At 52.1% G+C, this 13,947-nt stretch overlaps 2 gene segments (V, D, J or C); both read left to right on the forward strand.

Annotated features, from left to right (window-relative positions):
• Positions 1 to 1,116: 1,116 nt before the first annotated feature.
• Positions 1,117 to 4,400, forward strand: LOC134524735 (T cell receptor alpha variable 1-1-like). The segment is given in 3 exon segments: positions 1,117 to 1,165; positions 2,054 to 2,349; positions 4,386 to 4,400. Coding segments are annotated over 3 exon segments (360 nt in total).
• A 2,656-nt stretch (positions 4,401 to 7,056) lies between these two features.
• Positions 7,057 to 9,773, forward strand: LOC134524736 (T cell receptor alpha variable 14/delta variable 4-like). The segment is given in 3 exon segments: positions 7,057 to 7,105; positions 8,239 to 8,530; positions 9,492 to 9,773. Coding segments are annotated over 3 exon segments (623 nt in total).
• Positions 9,774 to 13,947: the final 4,174 nt, after the last annotated feature.

Below are 13,947 nucleotides of genomic sequence, written 5' to 3' on the forward strand. Positions count from 1 at the left end.
CCTCAGCAGCTGCGTTAGGAAGTTGTCTTCCACGCACTCCAGGAACCTCCGGGCCTGTTCCCTCTCTGCTGTGTTATATTTCCAGCAGACATCTGGGAAGTTGAAGTCCCCATGTTTGTGGCAGTGTTGCCAAGTTTGCCAAGTGATATATACAGCTCAGCATAGCACAGGTCGGGGCCTACTCAGGTCAGGTTAACTTAACGACAATGAGCAGTTGGTTCTCTCTGCCGTGAGTGGTGCATGGGATCACTCTGGACTTCACGTGGAAAGGTGGTGGGAGAAGGAGTCCCCACCTGCAGTACCCCCACCCCTTCACGTGCCCTTTCAGCTGTAGGCGCAGGGCTGCCCTATCCACAGCCCTCGCAGTGCAGCACCCCAATGGGTGCCCCATGTTCTCCCTCGGAGTGGGGGTGACCCACCCATCTTCATCCTGCTCCCTGCTGACCCCTCACCCTTTCCCTAGAGTAGAAGTAGGTTGTCCTTGTCATCTCTGGGTTTGTGACATCTAAGAGCAGTTCTGGATCCCACCAGAACAGGACACGGCCAGAATCCCGGGGCTGCTGCACAGGAGGGTTCCTTTCCTAACTGGGGGAATTTGGGGGAGAGGCATTGTTCCCAAGCAGATGAGGAAAGAAAGGGGAGAAGTGAGAGAAACAGAAGAGAATTCTGTTCCCAAAAGAAACAGCAACATCCTACACAACTGAGGAGCACAGAGAGAAAATATGAAACCTCATTGAGGAGTAAAGCCCTAACGTCACAAATGGCCCAGCAGTGCGTGTGCAGAAGAGCAGGGGATTGTAACTGGGGAGGTGGGGACTCTAATTTGAGCTCACTGGGAACAGCCTCTTCCCACCACTGGGACACGCAGAGCCCCCAGGGACACAAAACATGGACAGGCTGAGAATGCCACTGGCTGAGGGAGCCACAGGTGTTGCTGCTGGAGGAGGGAGAAACCCAGAAGCAGCATCTGAGGCACAGGAAGAACAGACCTCTGCTCTTCCCCGCTTCCTCCTTTGCTCCCCCAACAACGTTGTTTCCGGCAGCTCTGTTATCTTGGGGCTGGGAGGGGGTTTTCTGACTCTGTCTCACTCCACAAAGAGGCGGGTTGATGTCGACATGCACCTCGGATCTCTCATCCTCACGGCCTTCCTGGGGCAACTGCTGGGTAAGTCCTGGTTTTCTATAAATGCATCCTTCTTCCCCCAAGGAAACCCTTGCCAGCCTGATCAGGATCATGCAGAGAACTACTCTTGAATTACAGGAAAACACTGTGAAATACCAGCTCACATTTGTGGTTTTGCATCTCTTTTCTCAAGATGCTCTTACTGTTTGAAAGGAGAGAGGAGAGATACCTCAGACCTCTTCTGCTGCTCTTCTCTCACCTTCAATGCCTTTCTCTCTGCCTCTCTCTTCTGATCCACCTGCTCTCACCACAGGAGATCTCGGCGCTCTCTCTCACTCTCACGTGTCTCCCTTTCCAGTGCAAATCAGTAGATCCTGTCAAAGCTCTTACAGGGACTTTAAAGCTCTCATCCCACTGACATTAACTGGGTGTCCCATTCTGCCTCCTGGCTGGCACATGTCTGCCGTGGCTTCCACTTTTCTCCTGGATGTTGACACAGCCAGGGATCCCTCTTTTCAAGCTCACCATTGTATATAATCAGGGAGCTGGGAGCCCTCGGAGATGGGATGGATGGGGAAGCAGGGTGAATCTTTTTGCCGTAGCTGCATGGGCCCCTTTACCTGCTGGAGGGTTGCTGGTCCCAGCACATGAAGGTCAGGCATGACAGGCTGTTCCCTACTCCACTGAGCAGCAGGAACAGGAGCAGGCAGGAGGAGAAGGGACACAGCACAGCTCTCCTCAGGGTCCACGTTGGGCTTAGAGCCTGGAGCTGCTGCCCAAAAGTACTCTCCACCTGGCTTTCCCCCTGCCTTTAGGATTTTCCTGCAGGGCAATGGACAGGGAGCATTCTGTACAAGGGTTTTTTATCCACTCCTGGTTTGCTTCCCAAAGCCATTCCCTGACGAGCTGCTGACCTTCACTTCCTTCCAGGCACTATGGGACAGATCACTGTCACCCAGCAAGAAGGACACGTCACAGTGAAGCAGGGAGACACCTTCCAGACAACCTGCACATACCAGACCTCCTACTTTCAAGGCTTGCTCTGGTACCAGCAGAGGAAAGGCCAAGGTCCCCAGCTGGTCTCCTATCAGGCAACTGCTGGCCGCAAGCCCAGTGGCCGTCTCACCACCGTGCTGAACACCATGGAGAAATACAGCCTCCTGCAGCTGGAGAAAGTCGGGCTCTCTGACAGTGCCTTGTACCTCTGTGCTGTGCAAGACACCGTGGTGCAGGGAGCTTCCTTGGCTGTGCAAGAACCCAGGGGAGGGAGGAGATGTGTCTGTGCAAGGCTGAGGGTGAGGGAAGGGGCCTTCATGTGTCCTCTGGCAGTGCTGCTTCCCCGGTGCACCCACAACTCTGCAGTCCAACATCCAAGGGCCTTTGCATTTACATATTAGCATTTTTTTCATCTTGACCACTATTAATAACCACAGCACATACATCCTCCCTCACAGCAACTGAGTTTGTCTTCTCTCAATATGAGGCACCTTAAAATTGGTTCCATTGTTTTATTTCCCTCTTGAACTTCAGCCATGGCAGTTGATGTAAAGCGATGCTGTACCTTTTCCTTCTCCTGTCTGCATGACTAACGATAGAACAAAACAAATGCAGACAAAGTAAAGCTCAACCCAGGCAAACGCCAGCATGGGGTATCCTTGGGCCCTCATTGCCCTGTGCTCTTTGGGAAGACAGCCCCAGCCTCAGCCTCATATTAGCAGGTGTCTCCTCTACTCCCCTGGTAGAAACAAAGAACACATGACACTCTCCATGGGGTGTTTGTCATCTCCTGCAGGGACACCTTGCTGTCTGGGACCAGCCTCCTCAGCTCCTATGCAAGACGCAAGGCTGCAGCAAAGGACTGTGTGTCTCCTGACAGCCCAGCTTCCCGCAGGCTGCAAATGCTGAGTTCTGCACACAGAAAAGAGGTTCAGTTAATGAAGATTCTCCCAGGTGTAGCTGTAGGGAAATGCATTCTCTCCAAAGGCCAAAAAAACCCACTTTAAATAACATCTGAGAGGAAAAGGAGATTTTGTATCAGCGTATCAGCACTTCAGTTCACATGTCTGTGTGGAACTGGTTGCCTCCTCTCTCAGCAGCTTTTCCTCCCTCCCCTCTTGGGCTTTGCTTGTGAGGAGTTGGAAGATGTGCAGGATCAGAAAGGGGGTTGCGTCTCTGCTGCCAGATCAACCCTTGAGCAACGCCTTGGGCAGAGGCGTTTCAGCAGGCCCAGCACTTTCCTGCAACACTTCAGTAGGTCCCCTTCCACAGTGGGAAAGTGCTCTCCAACCCCTCTGTGGGTAAAAGCAGGAATTTGGAAAGCCTCTGGCCACCCTTGGGACACTTAGGCAGCAGCCCCAGCCTCTCTTCCTGCCATGCCTCTCTCCTGCTTCCCTCTTCCCTCTGCACAGGAATTGTGTGAGACTGCAAGGTCATCTTCTCCCGTTCTGGCTCCCAGCAAAACTCCCGGCAGACTATGGAACACCCAACCCCAAGAGGAGTCTGTGAGCCTCCCACCTGCTTGCTGCAGTGCCCAGGCTGGACGCTGCTGATCAGGCTCCCCAACCACACGACATACTCAAGAGGGCATTTCTAGGGAGAGACAAAGCCAGGCAGGCCACTGGCTCTGGAGGAGCCTTCCTCCCTTCCCAGGAGCAGTGCCTTAAAGGGGGCCACGCACTGTGTCCCACACTCCCCTTCCTCTGAGGACAGTGAAGAATCCCCTTTTCCCTCCACTCTGCTCACCCGAGACTAACACCTTGCTCACTGCGCGCTTGCCAGAGTGTCCACACAGGGAAGGACAACACAGAGAAAGAGGCGGGGATGCAGCAGAACTTTCATACCCCAAAGGATGAAAACAACGTTCCTTCAAGCAGAGGGTCACCCTGGAGAGAACACCAGGAACAGTGGAGCTTTAGTGCCCTTTGCCTGTAGCAGAGTTCCTGCAGGGCATCCCTCAGCTTGCCCTGAGGAGGGAGAGGTGCAGCACGTTCCCCCCTAGGCTGGCCTGGGCAGACTAAAGAGGACCAGAAGCCAACATGAGAGGAGAGAGAAAGGGGAGAGCAGCAGGAAGCAAAGGTAGACATGAGCCATGCTTTCAGCCTTCCTTTGCAAGGAGAATGGGAGATGTTCAATCTCTCCAAAAGGGAATGACCAGGAGCTCCATCCTCCCTTCATTCACATGTCAGCACACATATAAACGCACGTGCATGCACACCCAGTTACACAGGACCCCCTGCACATGCACACACATTCACCCCCCCAGATTGTCATCACATAAGCGTTCCCTTACATACTCGCACTTGCATGTACGTATATATGCAAGCTCCTGTACAAACACACAGATGTATGTGCTTGTCTCCATGAACGTATGCCCATAGACACACACACACACACACTGACAACACACACACGCACTTGCTCACCTGCAAAAACATGCGTGGACACAAGCACACGCAGACACATGGAGAAATGCCCTTCTTCACACGCACGCTGGCAGACACTCACTCTCACGTGTGCATTTGCAAATACCCGCACAAATGCAAACACAGAGGCACAAATATGCCCCCAGGCACAGACAGATGCATATGCACATGAGGAAGCCCAGCCTCCCCCCACACTCTGAGAAGCAGGACTCCACGGGCAGCTCTCTGCCCCTGTGACCCTGACAACTTCAGGCAAGTCCGTGTGTGAGAGACAAAGTCAAAGCTCAAGACCATCCCTATTGCTGCAGCTCCAGACATTCTCCACTTTACAAGTCAAAATGATCCTGAAGTTTTGCAAGCTCTGGCCCATCCCTGGTTGATTGCTGTAGGGCAGTTGTGGAGGTCTGGGACCAGTTCCAGCTGCAGCGCTGGGAGAGGTGCTGCCCTGACATGCTCACATGGCAGCAAATGTTGTGTGTGGGGGTGAGCACCATGGCCTACAGCTGCAAATGCTGGGGCTGGGACACCAGAGAGGAAGCTGGCCTGATGAAGTTGCCTTAAGATAAATACCATCTCTTCAAAAGACAAACTAATATTAATTAGCAGGTGGCATCAGGAGGAGATTTCAAGCTGTCTGAGCCAAGCCCTGACATCTGTCAGTGAACGTGGCTCATTTGAGCTCAGGGAGCTGCTCTGCTGAGGTGACCATCTCCTCTTCTGCTTTTAGCACTGGAGCAGCCGGGAGAGCCAGAGGAGTGGTGGCAGAAGGCTGTGCCCAGCACTGCACAGGCACCGGGAGGACAAGCCTTGTGCCCGGAGAGCCTCCCAGAAAGGCTGGCATTTTCTGAGGGTCCTCACCTGGCCTGGAAGGCTCCCATTCAGTTCCCCCCAACTGGGACCTGCCTCCCATGGAAGGAGTCCCTCTCCCAGCTGTGCTCTGCAAGGGCAGCATCAGGAAGCAAGGTGCCAGCCAGACGAGTTTGTTAGAAATCTTCTCAGAAAGCGGCTGCAGCATTGCTTAGGCTAAATCATCTGCTTCTGTCGTTAGCCACAGGGCAGCCATAATAGATATGTACAATGTGTGTAAAAAGCACACCTATGTCAGGATTTTCCGTTGTTGGATGTTGAGCGTGGCAGTGGCTGCTCTGGTGGACCATTATGCCTTGTCCTGTCACTACAGGCCCTCATAAAAAGCCCTTCTCCATCCTATAACCCCACTTAATATATTGACATGCAGCAATGAGGTCTCACTGGAGCCTTCTCTTTAGTGTCTCTGGCTGAAGAACTCCAACTCTCTCAGCTTTTCTTCCTAAGACAGGTGTTCCAGTCCTCGGGTCATTTTTTACAGCCATCCCGTGGTCCCTGTCTTTCTTTATTGGGAACCCCAGAACAACTGGACACAGTACTCGAGGTGGGCTCTCACCAGAGTGGAGTAGAAGGGGAGAATCACCTCCCTTGACCTGCTGGAAAAGCTTCTTTTGATGCAGCTCAGGATACAACGGGCTTTCTGGGCTATAAGCACACATTGTCAGCTCGTGTCCAGTTTTGCAACCACTGGTATCCCCAAGTCTTTCTCCACAGAGCTGCTCTCAATCAACTTGACTCCCAGTCTGTACTGATAATGGAGGTTGCCCCAGCCCAGCTGCAGAACCTTGCACTTGGTCTTGTGGGACTTCAGGAGGTTCCTATGCACCCATTCCGCCAGACTGTCAAGGTCCCTCTGGATGGCATCCCTTCCCTCAAGAGTACCAACTGCACCACTCAGCTTAGTGTCATCTGCAAAATTGCCAAGGGTGCACTCAATCCCACTGTCTATGTTATTAATGAAGGTATCAAACACTATTGGTCCCAGTATGGACAGGACAAGGGCTAATTGTTTTAAACAGAAAGAGGGTAGAGTTAGGTTGGACATTTTGTATAAGGGAAATTTGCATAAGGGTGGTGAGACACTGGAGCAAGTTGCCCAGAGAAGTGGTGGATGCCCCGTCATTGGAAGTGTTCAAGGTCAGGCTGGATTGGACTTTGAGCAATCTGATCTAGTGACAGATGTCCCTGCCCGTGGCCGGAGTGTTGGCTTAGTCGGTCTTTCAAAGTTCTTTCCAACACAAACCATTCTATGAATCTATGACAACCCCAGCCACGCCCACCAGGGGCACTGCTGCGCTGCTTGACGGAAACACCTTTCCCCGTCCAGCCATACCCAGACACGGGCGCTGGGGCAACTGTTCCCCTGCCGCCAGGCGTTGTCATCAGCATCAGCGCTGGCACCAGCATCAAGCATCAAGCATCAGCATCGCAATCAGCATCAAGTAAGATGTGACATTACTGAAGGAGAGAAAACCACAGCACAGGCATTTGAGATGTGCTAAGAACAAGCATTTTCTCCTCCCCATTTCATTCTTTGTTCCCCTTGCAGAGTCATTTCCGGCAGCTCTGCTCTCTCGGGGCTCTTGGTGGGGATGTGTGATTTTTCTGAGTCTCTCCCACACACGCAGGAGGATCGGTCTCAGCATGCACCTCGGGTATCTTGTCCTTGCTGCCTTCCTGAGGCAACCACTGGGTAAGCATTGGCTTTGACTGGAGGCATGATTCCCCTTCTTCCCAGGAGACCCTCACCCCCTCAACAGGTCTCTGCAGGGAGTTGCTCTTGAATTATGGGCAAATGTTGGGAAACACCAGATCGCAAGTGTGGTTTTGCACCTGCTTTCTCAAGATACTGCTGCTACTGATGGAAAAGAAAAGATGAGACCGAGAAGAAAGAGCTCCTCTCCTGACCATCACAGACCTCTTGCTTTCCTTTTCTCTTGCCACCCATCCACCTCTCTCTGCCTGTCTCTTCTGATCTCTCTGGGCCCGGTGTTTCGCAGACATATCATTGCAGAAACTCTTTTCCATCTTGAAGTACACCTTTTCTGACCTTGTACCCAAAACACAAATGTTTTTTGAAAGCTGATGCAGGGACATGAAAGCTCTCTCATGCCACTCACGTTCTTAGGGTGTCCCAGTCTCTCTCCTGGCTGGCACATGTCATGCAGCTTGCCTGGACTATCCATTCCTCCTGCAAGTCCTCAGTGCCTGGGCTTCCATTGCCCTCTTTTCCTTGACCTCAGAGCCTCCTGAGAGGACAGTTTTGCACCATTTTTCTCAAGATGCTCTTCCTGTTTGAAAGGAGAGAGAAGAGATACCTCAGACCTCTTCTGCTGCTCTTCTCTCACCTTCAATGCCTTTCTCTCTGCCTCTCTCTTCTGATCCACCTGCTCTCACCAAAGAAGATCTCAGCTCTCTCTGCACTCTCATATTTTTCCTTGCCAATGCAAATCAGCAAAACCTGTCAAAGCTGCCCCAAGGACCCTTATGCTCTCATCCCACTGACAGTAACTGGGTCTCCCATCCTGCCTCCTGGCTGGCTCATGTCTGCCATGGCAAACACTAGGCATGAAAGGCTGTTCCCTGTTTCAATGGGTAGTAGGAGCAGGAGCAGGGAGGAGGAGCAGGGACACAGCACAGCTCCTCTCAAGTTCCCCACTGAGCTCAGAGCTCCACGCTGCTGCCCAAAATTCCTCTCTGCTTGCTGTGTCCAGAACTCAGGATTTTCCTCTAAGGCAGATGATAGGGAGCCTTCTATGCTTGCTTTTCATATGTGCTCGTGGTTTGCTTTCCCCTGCTGAGCTGCTGACCTTCACTTTCTTCCAGGCACCATGGGACAGATCACTGTCACCCAGCAAGAAGGACAAGTCACAGTGAAGCAGACACCTTCCAAACAACCTGCACATACCAGACTTCCAACTTTTATGCTTTGCTTTGGTACCAGCAGAGGAAAGGCCAAGGTCTCCAGCTGGTCTCCTATCAGGCAACTGCTGGCCGCAAGCCCAGTGGCCGTCTCACCACCGTGCTGAACACCACCGAGAAATACAGCCTCCTGCAGCTGGAGGAAGTCGAGCTCTCTGACAGTGCCTTGTACCTCTGTGCTGTGCAAGACACAGTGGTGCAGGGAGCTTCCTTGGCTGTGCAAGAACCCAGGGGAAGGAGGGGATGTGTCTGTGCAAGGCTGAGGGTGAGGGAAGGGGCCCTCAGGTGTCCCCTGGCAGCGCAGCTCCCTCTGTACACCCAGGGGTCTGCAGGACAAGATCCTGTGATGGAATGTTTTCTGTCCATTCCAGACGTCAATTTATGCAACCATGGACTTAAATATTTGCATACCACACTAAATGAAGGCACAGTCTTCGTATTGCCAATGCATTGGAAGTTCTGCTGTCTGATTAAACAGCACACACTTGAACCATTGCATTTATATATTACTATTTATTTGTCTTCACCACTATTAATAAGCGCAGGCAGACCCATCCTCCCCAACACCCACTGGGTTTGCCTTGTCTCAAGATGGGGACACCTTAAAGCTGGTTCCATTGTGGTATTTCCCTCTTGAACATTGGCCATGGCAGTTGATGTAAAGAGATACTGTACCATTTCTTCACTTAGGCAGATCTCGGCATGCGGCATCCATGGGCCTTCATTCCTCTGTTCTCGTTGGGGACATTAAACATTCTAGTGAGAGCTGGTTGGTTCCTCCTGCTCATCTGCTGTGATGAACTGGCACTTTTGGTAGCAAGTGTCCTGGATCTGCTCAGTCACAAATGATCAAACTGTGCCTGAGCACTTCTCTCTTACCCTAGAGTGATATTTTCTCCTTTTTGTCCCTGGGCACAGAGGTGGCTCCTCAAGCAAAACATCTCCATGAACAGCAGCTGCTGCAGAATGTCTCTGACCTGAGCCCACAGCAGGAGTCCATGAGGTTTTAATGTTCACGTGCAATTGGGTAGGCTAGACCAGGAAAGCAAGAGCAGGAGGTAGGAATGGAGTTGACCCCAGCCCAGGTCAGGCAGTGTCCACACTAGAAGGACGCAGATGCTCATGGATAACTTTTATCACCTCGGTGTCTCCTGCAGGAGGAAAATGGCTGCCACAAGCAAACCGGGACATGTCTGTGCTGTATGGAAGACAAATCTTTGATGCAGGAAATCCATGAACAGACTAGGACAGAGGCTCTCTGTGACCTGCTAACCACAAGTGAGGAAGAACTGTTGGATGATGTAAAGTTCAAGGCCAGCCTTGCCTGCGGTGACCAGGAGACTGTGGAATTTAAGATCCTCAGAGAACTGACCAAGACAAACAGGACAACTACTGCAATGGACTTCAGGAGAGCACATCTTGAAGTGGCCAGGGATTGACCTGCTTGGCAAGATGCCCTGGGAAACTTCCCTGGAGCACAGCGGTCCCAGGAGAGCGGTTCACGGAGAGCCTCCTCAGAGCACGAGGATGGTCCTCTGCAATGTGGACAAAAGAACGCAGCTGGAGTGGAAAACTGCAAGAGATGTAAAGGGAATCAAGAAAATTGTCTCTGAGCCTATTGGCACCAAAAGGATGAATAAGTAGATGTGGGCTTATTGCTTGGTTAAAAAGTGGATCTGATGACATGTGTCATGGACCTGATGCCTCTTTCTCCTCAGGCCTACCACATGCCTGCATGTCCCCACAAACTCTATGGGAATGATGCAGCTCCCACAGTAGAAGAATAAGGAATTACGGAGCTCGTACTACCATTTGGACATACACAAGTTCATGGGATCACTTGAGATGCATCCAAGGGCATCCAAGGAGCTGACTGGACAGTATCTACCCCGAGCAAATACTCTTAGGAGCCTTCTCGACATGCATGAAAGGCAAGAAGGGGATTGGGAGCAGCTGACATGGTCTTACTGAGGACAAATGATGCCTCACCAACCTCATTGCTTTCCATGAGGAGGTGACAGGCACTGTGGGAAGGGGAGGGGCACTGCCTGGAGTGTGCCTTGACTTCATCAAGGTCTTTGACATAGCCTCATGGGTGCACACCCATACACACAGCAAGGCAAGCACACTCACAGGCATGCACACACCCCGACACGTGTGCTGTTGGGGGATTTTTATTGTATCTTTTGAGGCAAATGAAACACATGTTTATGCTTAGATTCAAAAAAAAAAACACAAAACAAAAACCAACCAACAAACAATGACCAAATGATGAATATATTGGACAGAGTCTTACCACAATATGCAGTTCTACAAGGAGTTTGCAAAGATGAGTCAGGAGCCAATTCCTGATATACACTGGCAGCAGCACAGGTGCCAACTGTCATAAGTGATCTCCCTAAGGGTGACATAGGGGTGTGGGACCAGCCCCAGATCTGTAAAGTCACTGGTGCCTCAGTGATGAGTATTCACAGGGCAGCAGAGTGTGGCACACCTGGGACAAGCCAGACTCCACACAGGCTGCAAACACTGAGGCTGGGGCGCCTGAAATTATAATAACCCAGTAAGAAAGGCACTCCTCCTCTTCAAAGCATTCCTTAAAAATGTCATTTATTAGTGCTAAGACTAGAAAGAAAGAGATGATAATATAGGTAACCTTACATCCCTTGAGACGCTGGGAACACTGAGCAGGTCCCATTCACAGAAGAGTTGCCCCATTTTGGTCTGTTGAGTTTTAGAGCATTTTCTTCAAAGGAAACAATTCCATTCATCATTTTAACTCTCAAACACCACGACTCTGCCAGTTGTTTATTGCATGTGAACAACTACGAGCAGCTTTCCCATCCTTGTTTCTTAGGGTGTAAATCAAGGGGGCTGAGCAGGGGAGTAAGAAGGATGCAAAGAAGAGCCACTGCTCTGCCTAGTGACCCTTTGGAGGGGGTTCATGTGTAGGTGGAGACACACGTGCCATAGAAACAGGCCACAGCAGTGAAATGGGAAGCACGGGTTGAGTCAGCTCAGTGCCTGCCTTCTGCACAGCAGAGCCACAGGACGATTCTTGCTCTGCACCTGTAGAGAAGTGAGGATGAAGTGGAAGCAGCAGAGGGTCACCTCACCAATACCAAACATGATGACGTCCTTGTTGGCAGAAGTACCAGCACAAGCCGTGTCCAGGAGGAGGCGTGGCAGATGACTGAACTGGTGCATGTGCCTGGGTGCACAGTAAACCAAATGGGACATGATTATTGTAGGCAGAGCACACAGGGAACTGGCCAGTCCTGTCACTGCCACCAGCCAGACGCACACAGCTGATGCGTGATGGCCCGGTAGCACATTGGGCTGTAGAGAGCCAAGCAGTGGCCACAGGACATGGGAGAAGTACAGCTGGGCCATGCAGCACTGCAAGGAGATGGGTTTGTTCCCTGGCATGAGGTAGCCCTCCAGCACCTTTGGAAGGAAGACACCGGAGAAGAAGCTTTTTGTCTTCAGTTGTGCTGAGCTGGACATTGTCAGCTGTATTTCCCTCTTGGTGGAGGACATGGCTGTGGGGATTTCCATCCTTCCACTTGTACACTTTTGTCAAGACATCTGGATTTACATGCAGGAAATAAGATATGTAGTGGCTGCCAAGAGACATTTCTACTGATCAGAAGGGAAGAGATTTACATGTAGAAGAAACCTCTCCTCCCCGAATGGCACCCAGTCCCTGAGCACAGATTTTCTGTGGGGGCCAACAAAGCAGTCACGGGCTCTGCACTTACCTACACCTCTCTTGGAAAGTGCACCCAGTCCCCTCATCCTTGCTGATCTTCTCATTCCCCTGCATGCTCTTTATGAGAACAATTTGATCTCCCTCAGAAATACACCGTTTCACTGTCCCCATTTCTGTGCTGACTGCCCTCACTTCCCACAGGTTTAGCTCCAGTTTCCAGCCTCAACTCATTCAGCAGAATGAGTGACTTGGGAGCATGGGTGACTTGACAGCATGGGAGCTCCTCAGCAGGGTTGGCAGTCCCCGCTCCCTGCCTCTCCAGGCCAGGACACAGCTCCTTTCCCCAGTATTAGGGAGTTCAAAAGGATGGGGATTGCTTTCTGGGCAGGGAGAAAGGATGAGGAATCTTGTCCACCATGTGCTGGCCATCCCTGGGTGCAAGTTTCCAATGCGGTGTTGGTGGTGTCTGGGGTGGGACGCAGTCTTCTCTTATGTCCATGTCAATGCCAAATGGACTTGTACAGCCCATTGACCTGATGCCATGTCAGGCAGGGGCTAAGACCTTGAATCAAACAGGTCCTGAATGAAAGGAACATGAAGCCTGAGGTCGCTGGTGAGTGGAAGGACAGACCCTGTGGCTTGCACAGAGAAAGCCAAAGAGCTGACAACTGCTTTGGTCTTTCAGCCTACAAGGACCTTCATGTCCCACACTGGAATCTCGGTCTGAGTGCCCAGCAACTGCCGCAGGAGGGTACAGACATTAGATTTGAGGCCACATCCACCAAAGCCTAGTGCTGTCCCAGAGGGGTGTCGGTCCTCTTTCCGACATTGGGTGTCAAGGGTGTATGGAGTTCCTGAGCCCATCTCCCCTCCTGAATGTTTGTCTTCCTGGGCTCAGGCCCAACCAGGAGACAGTGCAGCCAAGCCTTCCCCCACTTCGAGTGTTGTTACTCACTCCCAGCAGAAGGAAATCAGTGGCTGCTGGTTCCAGCCCCTGGGCTCGGAGAGAGCTCTGGGAAGCTGGTCCATGTGCTGGGCCAAGGCCCTGCTGCCGTGCCAGGCTGCCGCTGGCGCTGTGCAGGCTGCTTCTTGCTGGAGGACGGGAAGAGTCCATTTCCCAGCTGGGCAAAGTAGTGCTCCTCCAGAGTCCTGAGCGCTCTGAGTCTGGGCGAGCACCCAAGCAGCAACGGCAGAGGGCTGAGCCCCGGGGTGGAGCTGACGGCGGACGGCAGGAGCAGAGAGGAGAGGAGGAGGTGGAGAGGAGGCGGCGCGGCTGGAGCAGAGAGCCAAGGCTGGCGGCGGGCAGCGGAGCGGCGGGATGCTGAGGTGCTGAGGCGCAGGTCTGGCAGGGCTGGCAGCGCTGCTGCTGGGTGCGTGGGGCTGGCGGCGGTGCATGGGGCCAGGGCTGTATCCGGTGGGTTCCCCGGGGAGCCTAGCTCCAACTCTTCCCTCTCCTTCTTCAACGTGTCTTTCCCCCTCCTGCCTCTCTGCCATCTTTTGTGTCTCCGAGTCTCCCCTTGCTATTTTCCCAATGTCTTCATCATTTCTGTCGGTAGACCTGCTCTGCATTCATATCTACATTTGCATGCACCCTCTCCTTCCCCTGTTCATTCTACAGTTCTTATTGCCCTCAATATAGTCCTCTGTCCTTTGCTGTAACACCCACTTCCCCTCTTGGTATTCTCTCTCCATCCATCCATCCATCCACTGATCTGACTTTTATTTAAACTCCGCATGCATAAATTTCAGCTTACCTCCGTTCCTCCTCTAATCCCTCTGGACACCCACACCAGGATCACTCTTGATCTGTGTTGGTAGGCCCATGTCCCCATCTGTTCCTGTCCTGTGTCACTGCTACAGTTCCTGACAAATTCTCTGCTTCAAGCACCATCAGAGCTGGA

The sequence above is a fragment of the Chroicocephalus ridibundus genome, chromosome 17, assembly GCF_963924245.1.
Source record: "Chroicocephalus ridibundus chromosome 17, bChrRid1.1, whole genome shotgun sequence".
Classification (NCBI taxonomy): domain Eukaryota; kingdom Metazoa; phylum Chordata; class Aves; order Charadriiformes; family Laridae; genus Chroicocephalus; species Chroicocephalus ridibundus.